The sequence below is a fragment of the Sphaeramia orbicularis genome, chromosome 3 (assembly GCF_902148855.1).
Source record: "Sphaeramia orbicularis chromosome 3, fSphaOr1.1, whole genome shotgun sequence".
NCBI classification, from domain to species: domain Eukaryota; kingdom Metazoa; phylum Chordata; class Actinopteri; order Kurtiformes; family Apogonidae; genus Sphaeramia; species Sphaeramia orbicularis.
In genome coordinates, this window is record NC_043959.1 from 26,609,680 (window position 1) to 26,620,745 (window position 11,066).

Consider the following 11,066-nt stretch of genomic DNA (forward strand, 5'->3'; position numbering starts at 1 on the left):
AAAAATATGACTTAGGCAGTTATGCTACGAGGCTAACGAAGTGCAATAGATACAGATGAACGTTATCGATCCCTAGGGAGAAATTCACTTTTCCATCAGCTCAATAAAAACAAAGAAAACCAAACAAAAATAGAATTTATCTTTTTTTTTTTTTTTTTTTTTTTAACTGAAGTTATGATATTTAGAGCACAAACATTTAGAATGGCTTTAAACATTATATACTCTTTCATCTCTTGACCAGTTTTTGGTCACTAAAGATGCATTTCAGTGCCAGATGTAAATAGTCAATGGTGTTGACTGTTTTGCATGAAGCTCTTATTCAATTCTATACAGTATTATATCTTTGTAAGTTGTTTCACAAAGCAATGACTGACTTTTGTAATGATTTGTACGACAAATCTAATGTTTTCATACAGTAGTGCAGTACTGTGTTGTGGTATTACCAGTCTTTTGTTGACTTTAAATATGGATGCACCTTGAAGGAAACCTACTGAATTCTAGATTTTAGTAAAGAAAAGAGTTGTCTGTTTGCATGTTTGGCCAAAAAAAAAAAAAAAAAAAATCCATTGTCGTGGTGGACAATGAATGCCTCATGTGACAAATGATCATTATTTAAGGAGTTTTACTGAACAATGCAATAACTTTTACTGCACTAATACAAAACTGCTTTCTATATTCATGTATAAATGTTGAACACAGCTATGAATGTTCATAAGGGCAATTAAAAGACTTCACTTGAATACGAATGGTCATTTTTACTGTTGTTCTTTTTTTCCCCTCTTACACATTTAGACCATCAGCTTTGGAAACACTGCAAATAAAAATACACTACAAGATCCAAACAGAAATACAGACTGAAGGTTGTATGTGTTCCAGTCAAGATAGCTCATCCATTTCCTCAAAGCTTGAAGGAAACATACCAGCAGGTCCGTGAAAAGGTTTTCGTTAAGCAATTGCATGTTATAATAGTAAAACAAAACTCTGAATCCACAAACATCTATATCATAATGTAATACTGGAAGGTCTCAGAGTGTCTGTGTGTGTGTGTGTATCTGCACAGTTGTGAGAAATTGAGATGTTTTTAACTGGCCAGTTTGGTACCTACAGTTGCGGAATAGTCCCATCTCCACATTAAATATCTCGGAAAGTTGATCGGACCAATATTTTCAGAGATCCTACTATATAATACACGTTCTGTGTCCCATCGATGTTGCAGCACAGGAGGGCGTTTGTACAGATTTTCCTCAGCCTTCACAGGCCCCATTGCCACCAAACTCGCCAAATGAATAGAAACATTACCTGACTATCTACTAGGCACCATTTTATGTCCGTATTCAAATGCTGTGCGGTATGCTGGGTGATTTTAGCCTCTCTCTACTTTGAATTCTTCACCCCTGCCGCCATACTCCATTTTCGAAAGTGGTTGTGCTGCCATTCGATAGGGATGTAACGATTACCGGTATAACGATAAACCGCGGTAAAGTTACAGACGGTTAGTATTACCATTTAAATTCTAATGATCATGATAACCGTGTCTGATTACCACACTTTTAGGAGAAAAAACCCCTATGTAAAGATCTGCTTTTATGTCAAATATTTGAGTATAGTTTTAATTTATTACAATTTTAATTTCATATACCTAATATTTGGAGCCAATATTCACTTTTAAAGTCTCTGAAAAGGTTCGTTAAGCATCTTTGTGTTATTTATGCAATAAAAAATTGGATTTTATATTTTTTTTGTGTTTTCTGGCCTTTTATGTTGATATAGTAGGTTAAAGTGAAAAAAAATAATAGGCAGATTATATAGATGAAGTTGTGCTGAAAAAAAAAACAAACAAACATGAGTATAGTAAACATTTCTTTATATAGTATATAAAGGCAAAATGAAAAGTACTCAAAAAATGGCCAAAAAAGGCTCAGACCACTAAGGGTTAATTCTTGAATGTTTCTTCCAACAGAGAGTACATTGTGCCAATTATTTTATTTATTTATTTATTTATTTTTTCAAAATACAACTTGGTTAAATCTTTTCAGTGTGTGTATAAGTACTTTCTGAACATTTTGAGCACTATTTCAATAATACCGCAATAACAACACTGGTCAACAACAAATTTATTAAGTTTTTTGAGCTGATTTAGGATAATTTTGGTGTGCTGAATCCAAAAATCACATTAATTTTGCTCAATCAGGTCAACTTTCTGAACTATGCTACATATTGGCTTTTTAACATTTTTGCTTACATTTATGGGCATTTTCACATCATATGATACAAAATTCTTTCATATTTCTTGCAATAAACGAGTTCTGAAGATTTTACTTTTGCCAATTTATGATTAATGGTTTTTTTAATATTACAGGTGAATGAAATGGCTTCGACTAGAAGATCTTGCAAAAATAAGCCTGACGTATTCTGCTACACCTGCGGTGAATACACCATTGTACCTAACAGGAATCAAGTCACAAGTTTCATAAAGTGTGCTTACCAATCTTATTTTGGTATTAATTATTATATTTTGTGAGAAGATCAAATTTTTCAAAATCAAATTAGCAAAAAAACCTGACCTGATTGACAAAAACAGATGTCATTTTTGAATTTAGCAGTGCAAAATGGTCCTAATTCAGTTGAAAAAACCTAGACAACTTGCAAAAAACAGTTTTTTGTAACCCAGTGTAATGATAACCGTGATAATTTTGGTCACAATAACCATGAAATGAAATTTTCATATCGTTACATCCCTACCGTTCAGTTTTGTTGAAGAATGCAAATAGGCAGTATTTCACTGCACATACTATAAACTGATGGTACTGAAATAAGCAAACTGCCTAAATGCATAATTGTGTCTTGAAAATATTCCTTAAATATCCACTCCCAAATAATGTGAACAAATTACATCACGACAATTTTTTACAACATTGCTGCTGCTCTTGCTGTGTCCATTTACAATAATGCATAGGCACTTTTCACATGCAATGGCACCACGGGTACAATACCGCTAGTATTAGTAATTTTGGAATACAGTAGCCTTACAGTCACATTGCTATGTCCATGACGGTTGACCAGAAGCACAGTACCACGCTGCATGATGGGAACTGAAGATAAAAAACAGGACAACAAATTTACGAACTTCAGTCCCTAGATATCGTATTAATATGACCCATGGTTCCCACGGGTCAACACGCTACTCGTATGATAATAGTTATACACACAACACGGGGATCATTTTACTGTTACAAGGACAGCTTTGACTTTTTATACATGTAACCCTTTAACCCCTGACGTGTCTGTGGTGAGCATTCTGAATATATGACCTATTTTAAATGTTCACAAAAATTCAATCATTTGCTCATTAGGAACATTTTAAAACGTGCTGATAGAATAGACATCTGAGCATAATCAGTGCACCCCCCTCCGCCTGTGTAATGGGGGGAACAAAACACAGACCAGTGAGTGAGACCGACTCACTATAAAAATAGGTGGTTTGGGCTTTTTTTTTTTTGATTGATTGATTGATTGAAGTATTTATTTCGAACATGAATGTCAAACAGAAGAAAATAAATAAACAAAACACTTAAACATAAGACATATAATACATATTCGAAAAGGAGTGAGAAGAAGTACAACTTATAAACTCCCACCCCTTCTCCTTATATAATTAATAACAATAATAACCTTCCTCATCTAATCATACCTATACACTATGCCATAATATGACTGATACTTACTACTAAATAATTTGGTTTCCGGCTTTATATTATTATGAACAAATACAATATGATTTACAACATCGTTTTCCTTGTGTGTTTGCAGTGTTGTCGCAATTTTCCTTAAATTTTTTTTTACTGAGTTTTGACCTTGTAACTGCTTTTTGGAGTTCAACCAGGTGTTAAAAAAAATAATGTTTCAGGGGTTAAAGAGTTAATATATGTTGTTAAGACTTTACATTTATTTAAGTAAGGGTTTGAATGCATCTATATTACTCATGGTGTTGGATTTGTTTTCAGTGAACATTTCTTCCACTACTTTATCTGTAGTAAACACTGTAAAAATCAATCACCAGCATGTGAAGTGACATGTAAAGCAAAACCTGTACAAGAAACAACGGCAAACACAAGTAATGTTAAGATGTCCAGATGCTTTATTATCATCTAAAAACGGTTACTGTTGCAGAGTTGTTGCTACAAAACACACAGTATAATAGTTTCTCTACATGCAAATACACAAACGTTATTCACAACATTCATCTTTATCTGCCTGTGAACTGAATTTCCTCCTGTTGTTTGTACAGAGATGGTTTTAGCTTTGGGTTCTACTATGTCAGACAGTCTTGTATCTTGTCGTCAAAGTGGATTCAATGAGCAGAGATACCTCATCTTTCCACTAAGTGTTGGTGACGGCGTTCGCTGTATCCTCTGTGGGTCTGTTTCCACTGTGGTGGGTGTTGATGTGTTGGGTCATGTCTTTGCGATTGGTTACACTGTGGCCACACTGGATACAGGTGTAGCGGCCTTTGGTGTGTTCCCAGAGGATACGTCTGCTACAGGTCAGCCCTGATGGACGAAAGGAAACATTAATGTGGCAAAACTGAAAGACGACATCAGCTTTCTAATTAGTTTCCTACGCTTAATTAAGATGCAGAATTATTTTTGTGGCCATTTTCAAATGAATCTTTCTCCACAATTAACCTTTCCTGAGTGATTTATCAACATTTATGACATTATTATCCTTCGATTTTGCACTTTTCAGTTATAATCACATATTTTCCCATAATTAATTTATTGATCATATAAATTTTCATAACATAGAGTAAATTTAAACCAGGAAAACTGAAGAAAAAGTGACTTCTGAAGCAAAAATAGCATTAACTAAACTTAAAACAAGCATCTGCAACCACTGCCTTTTATCAAACTATATGACTTTTATTGGTTAATTAGTGTTGCAGTGGATGACGGTGTTTCTATGTTCACTACGGAGCCTCCAAATTGATCATATCTGATGTCAATGAAAAGCTGCATTTTACCTCAATTATTTACATGTATTGATATACGTAGTGGTTCAGTAGTTATTAAACATTTTAGATCAGAAGGTCTAAAGTACCTTTTGATCACTGGTGGCTGTTTAGGTCTTTAAGGGTTTTAATGACATGCTAGCACCTACATTTTCCCAGTCTGTATTCACAGCATCAGCTTTGTGCACTGTGGACTCCCAGACTGAGATGCAAGTTTACATGTTTGTCAAGCATCAGTGAAGCCTCTTCCTGATTAGTTTATTAACTATATTGAAATTTGGAATCTAAAACATTTGCAAACATTCCCATTTTTAGAGTAATTTGCTTATGAACTGCCTCTCATTGGTTTATAAAACATTGTTTCGTACAGTCAGTGTTAATATCTTCAACAGCGAGGCAGTCCTAAAGGGAGGATGATGTTATGTAATGATGTAATGAAGAAGAGTGATGTCATGGTCAGTAGCCAAACTGATTGATGAGATTATCACTGATGCACACAGTGGGTCACAGTTTCTCCTTTACATTTATAGCTTCATTCCTGTGGGCAGAATTCAGTGGTTTTTGACCCAATCAGGCTAGTAGAAAAAAAAATATTTGCCTGAAGTTCATTTTTCCTTGACTTAGCAAATGAGAGAGAGCAAGCAAAAAGTGGTTGAGGGGCAATAAACTTATTGGTGAAAGTGAGTGAAGTAGTGAGAAAAATCTGTGATTTAGAAAGATAAAACATTATCTCCTGATTCTATCATAGTGGTTATATTCTACGCAAATAAACACACACTCAAACACACTTTAATAAAACTCAACAGGAATCCTCTAGAGACAACACATAGCAATACACAACTCTGTTAGGGCAAAGGTCTGTAATGTGTGTGTGCTTTGCCCAGAGTTTTGACTCTCAGATAGAACTGTGCAGTGAATAATAAGATTAGAGTCAGAGGTCAGTGACATGTAACTGGAAACACTCAACAACATGGAAGTAAAATACAAAATACAGTGGGTGGGTTCTGTGCAGGAAAATCCACCACCACATTTTGATAGTAAGAGGAGGATTACTCCAACAACAGTCCATATAGTCCTTTAAAGGTGCGGGAGACTTTCATGACCAATTTTTCATCAGATCTGTCAAACCTCAGTCATAGCCTAAGTATCACAAATCTGTAAGTCTTTCTGTGATTACTCACCTGAATCTCTTGCATTACGGTGAACAATTTCGAAGTGCCATCCACCATAAACAAACCATGTGTTTACAAACAGAGCCAGGAGGTAACTCGGGCATCTTTGGAATTTTGTCGCGACATGCATTATAGGAAACCTGACAGCGGCAGCTGCTAAAGATACAATATGGAAATGGCAGGAGCTCCCTTCTTGATATGCATATTCCTCCAGCTGTTTCCGCGTTTCAGATGTTTCCGCGTTTGCTTCATCCATATATCATATAGTTGCACTGCCGCTGCAGGTGGCTGCGCTAACCTCCCTTTCCCACAATGCACATCACGACAAAATTCCAAAGATGCCCGAGTTACCTCCTGGCTCTGAATGTAAACACACATGGTTTGTTTATGGTGGATGGCACTTCGAAATTGTTCACCGTAATGCAAGAGATTCAGGTGAGTAATCTCAGAAAGACTTACAGATTCATGACACTTAGGCTATGACTGAGGTTTTACAGATGTGATGAAAAATTGGTCACGAAAGTCTCTCACACCTTTAAGGAAAATGTTACATACATGCATATTGTGATGATCCCTCCACAGCACTAGGTTTGTGTTGTTGTGTTGGTCTCTTTTGTTTCTTCCTTTACAGGATTTGATCATGGCGGGGTTGTCATGGTCATTAGCAGATGTGCTACACCTGGGCCCGGTGTCGTGCTCATCTTTATAGCCCCTCCTGTACATCATGTCTCTCTCTCACTCTCGCCAGACCTATGCCTGCACTCCGGCCGAGTGGCTGCAGGCGCTCCAACATCATTAGTTTTCAACATGGACTCTTAGATTATTCAACTCTGACATGCACTTGTATATAAAAGAATCGCTTTTTGCCCCAACCCCACTTGCTACACTTCTCTTTGGTTGTGGTCTTTGAGCCGGGCCGTAACAATATATATTTTCATATTCCTTGCTCTCAAACTTGAGGCAAATGACTCTGTACACTTTTGGACATTGACCCACACAGGGTGTTTGCTCATTATCCAAATAAAAATTCCAGACTTTTTCTTAACTGTTTTTTTTTCCCACAGACCTTGACTTTATGTACTTTCAAACTTACATATTTACTTTTTTGGTTGAGATTGTACCTGTTGTGTGTCGTACAAAAGTTAATTTTAATAAATGTGTAAATGAATGAATGTATAATTTGCAGTAAATTATGTTTTACCAACAAACGTTTTGAAAACATATGAAAATCACAAAAGTGCATCAATATCACACAAACCAGTTTCACTAGAACCATTCCAGTACTGACCGGTTAGTGAAAGCATATCAAGTTTCTTTAAAATGTTTTCCTCATGTATTTCTTATCTTACAAGATTATGTGCCTTCGAGCATACTCCGGAATCTAGAAACCAACTTTTTTAATTGAGCAAGAGGTTAAAAAGTTCTTAATAGATCATTAATTCCATAGGTGATGATGAAAGTAGCTGAGGATCTTGATTTTTAGTTGGAGCATGTGGGCAGGGTGCTAGTGCAGGTCTTGAAAATCTTAAAAAATATGGAATTTTGAAAGACTGTTTTCCAGACCTTGAAAAGTCTGGAATTTTGTGTGAAAGTCTTATTAAAGTATGGAAAAAAAGTTTCTCTCATAGTTGAATTTCTAAGCCCATTATTGTATTTAACTTGCCCCTGAGGACTATGTAATCCTGATTATTGAACCTTTCATGGGGGTTGAGTAGAGGCTCACCTTGGTTCTTCTTCCAGACTGCAGACAACCCAGGAGGAGATTGGGAAGCTGGTCCTAAAGGATGGACCGGCTCAGGAGACCTGGTCTGTGGCTGCTGCTGAATTTGGGTCTGTGGCTGCTGCTGAACCTGGGTCTGTGGCTGCTGTTGCTGAATCTGGGTCTGAGGCTGCTGCTGCTGAATCTGGGTCTGTGACTGCTGCTGAATCTGGGTCTCTGTGGGGTCTGGAGCCTTTTGTTCCTCTGGTTTTAATGGCAGCGACACCTGGGATGGGTCAATCTTGAGCTGTGGCAGTGCCTCTGTGAGCTGTGGAGGGGGGAGCTGAGGGTTAGATGAACCAGGGGGAGGAGCCAGGTCCATCTGAGTAGCACCATCAGGGACCTGAGAGGACTGCTGCTGAGGGGTAGTCACAGCAGAGTCTGGTTGTTGTGGGTTCTGGTCCACAGCCATGGGAGTCACAGCAGTGGGCTGCGAGGGTGTCGCCTCAGGGGGCTTTTTTTGGCCCCGTGGCACCTTGGAGCAGGTGTGGAGGTGGGTCAGGAGGCCACGGTAGGATCTCAGCTTTGTGCGACAGCTCTCACACCTTCAGACAAAGAACCAGCACATACTGAACATTACATACATATACAAGTATGGGCTATTCTACACAATTGGTGCAAACTGATCAATGCTACACAACTAAAAAGTCATTGACAAGACACATTGTCCTGTTTTATTAAGTCTATTGTCATTCACACTGAGGGATATGGAACTTGGGTATGACGTATATATGTGACTGTGTGATGATAACATTTACTGGATACCAGGCTATGGTGCAGGTCAGAGAACAAGAATTAAATGTCATTAGTGCACACTGTTTATCTGCCTCTATTGTTTTAAACAGTGCAGATACATCAAATAGTATATTGTTGCAACAAAAGGTATTTATGTCTACAAAAACTTGTGTTAAGGAGGAGAATGCGAGCCCATGTGCCATAAAATTAAATACCAAAATTTTGCCAAGAAAGCTTGAAAGTAGTGTTTTTACTTTGCCAAATATTAAAAGTAGGGTCTGACAGGGAAGGTGGAAATAGATGGTTTTTAACAATCGGGTCTCAAGCTGAAGGGAAATTTGTATTTTTAACTATATTAAACTTGTGTGTCATATTGGTCAGTGAATGATTTCATGCTGGCCTCCTCTTGACGTTAAAGTAGCATTGTTCTGCTACTTACTGAAACATTACAATAAAAATTATTTTTGTATATTTTTCCCATCATATTTCTTTGATTTTTCAAGTACTGTTAAAATATATACTTTTTATATTTGCTCAACAAAATATCATTTCATCCCCTTATTTGTGATTTTTTATGATACTTCATCAAAAAGTGTATTTGTTTCACTTCTTTGTGACAGTAAAACTTCCCTTATTATTCAGTTTTCTTCTCTTTCAAATATAATTTTGGATTTCAATAAATAGTAGAAGAATTTTTGTAAAAATGCAAGACCTGGAGTGCAACAGTTTTTTTTTTTTTTTTTGGATGACAGTTTGCACCATTTCAGTAGAAAAGGCCTATAAATCACTTTAACTCAGAGACAATCTAAGCAGTAAAGAAAAAAAGAGCATCTCACAAGAAGAATATGTTGGGTTTATGATGATGCCTCATATGTTCCATGAGTTTCTGCATGTCGGGGAAGGACCCACTGCAGCCGATGGTGGAACACAGCAACACTTTACCTGAAAACATACACAGTGTTAAATGATGGGAAGTGGAATGGGCTCCCTGATCCATCTCACCCAAACACTTCATCACTGTGGTCAGTGTTCAACAGAAATTACAGACATCACACCATAATCATTACTAAACAGCTTTATAGAGTGCTAAACGCAGGGATAAGATTTCCATTACTGAAATGGAACACAGTAGTGACGGTATCATGATATATTGTATTTTCACAATAGTTAATATATACCCAAGTAATTTTAAAGGATGTTAAAAAACAAATGAGCCAAAAAAAACCTCTTGAACACAAACACACATTTCCATGTTCATGCGTGCCATCATTACACAACACAGTCAAAATGAGTCAAAGAGGTGGAGGAATATGTTTACTTTACATAACAATGTGGAATATTGTGCAAGTATGTTATATTAAAGTCTATGTAGTAGTAGACTTCCCACCCTCTACTCCAAACAAAGCCATGATAATTGTTTTTTAAAAAGCGTTAAAATAGGCCAAAAATTCATATAAATCTGCAGATAATTTGGGGATTTTTCATTGGATTTTAAACTGTCATCCCTGAATTTTAAAGACTTATTTTGTCAGTCATTCATCAAGTTTTACATTTGTTATTCACTGAGAAAACTAAGTACACTCCTTTAGTCAGAATCAGGAGTATTAATTCATCTGAAGTAGTATTACTGGCTTCCACTATATGTAACAGTTCTATCCTTAACATATTCTGTTTTTTTTTTTTATTTTCTAGTCACTGGTTCACTCACCAGGAAGAGACTGAGCTGGGATCTCATGGTCCTTTATGTGTGTTTGCAGAGCATTCATATCAGCATAAACCCGTTTACAGCCATATAATGGACACGCTGCCCTCTTGTTTGCTGAAAACACAAGTACGACACAGTGAAATGCCTAAAATTTAATTATATATTGTACAGCAGCAGTGAAACAGTAGTAATCCATCTACAATTATTACATGTAAACACAGAACTATGCTTAGCATGCTAGCTAGCTGGCTAGTCAGCTTCGTCAAGTAATAATCTGCATTAATTTCGAACAAATGAACAAGCTGCAAATTTAGCGTCAGTCTGGAACATGTAGCGTTAATACAAACCCTCCTGTCCACTGTTGAGTGCCTCCGTGGTTGTTGTGGGTCCCGAAGACATCATTTCAGCAGATGTACGGACGCTGCAATGACAACTACAATACGATAGCTAGAAACGAACTACAAGGACCAGAATGCTCTACGGCAAACAAAAAACGCACGTCCCAAACACTTCCGTTATTTTTTTTAGAAATAAGTGTGAAAAAACCCCACATTTTAGATAGTTACTGAAATCATTTTAGTTCGCTTTCTTAATTAGAATTTTAAAGCTCATTTATAAACATTACAAGCGATTGTTATTGATTCATTTTGCCGTATTTGTATTTTAACGGTGCTCTCAAATTCTCAG

The 11,066-nt window shown here is 36.7% G+C and overlaps 1 protein-coding gene across 3 annotated transcripts; it reads right to left on the reverse strand.

Annotated features, from left to right (window-relative positions):
- Positions 1-4,118: 4,118 nt before the first annotated feature.
- LOC115417115 (zinc finger protein 414) lies at positions 4,119-10,823 on the reverse strand. 3 transcript variants are annotated; one of them, XR_003935085.1, is made up of 6 exons: positions 10,727-10,823; positions 10,383-10,493; positions 9,511-9,616; positions 7,904-8,484; positions 4,305-4,550; positions 4,119-4,264 (listed from the first exon to the last, which is right to left on the reverse strand). XR_003935085.1 is itself a non-coding variant. In XM_030131102.1 (6 exons), the coding sequence occupies exons 1-6, from the start codon at positions 10,779-10,781 to the stop codon at positions 4,381-4,383; spliced, it is 921 nt and encodes a 306-aa protein (XP_029986962.1). In that variant the 5' UTR covers positions 10,782-10,823; the 3' UTR covers positions 4,119-4,380. The 3 variants fall into 3 exon arrangements, 2 of the variants coding, with proteins under 2 accessions (XP_029986962.1, XP_029986961.1); XM_030131102.1 differs by having other exon boundaries at positions 4,119-4,550; positions 7,904-8,006; positions 8,109-8,484; XM_030131101.1 differs by having other exon boundaries at positions 4,119-4,550.
- Between the last annotated feature and the right edge of the window lie 243 nt (positions 10,824-11,066).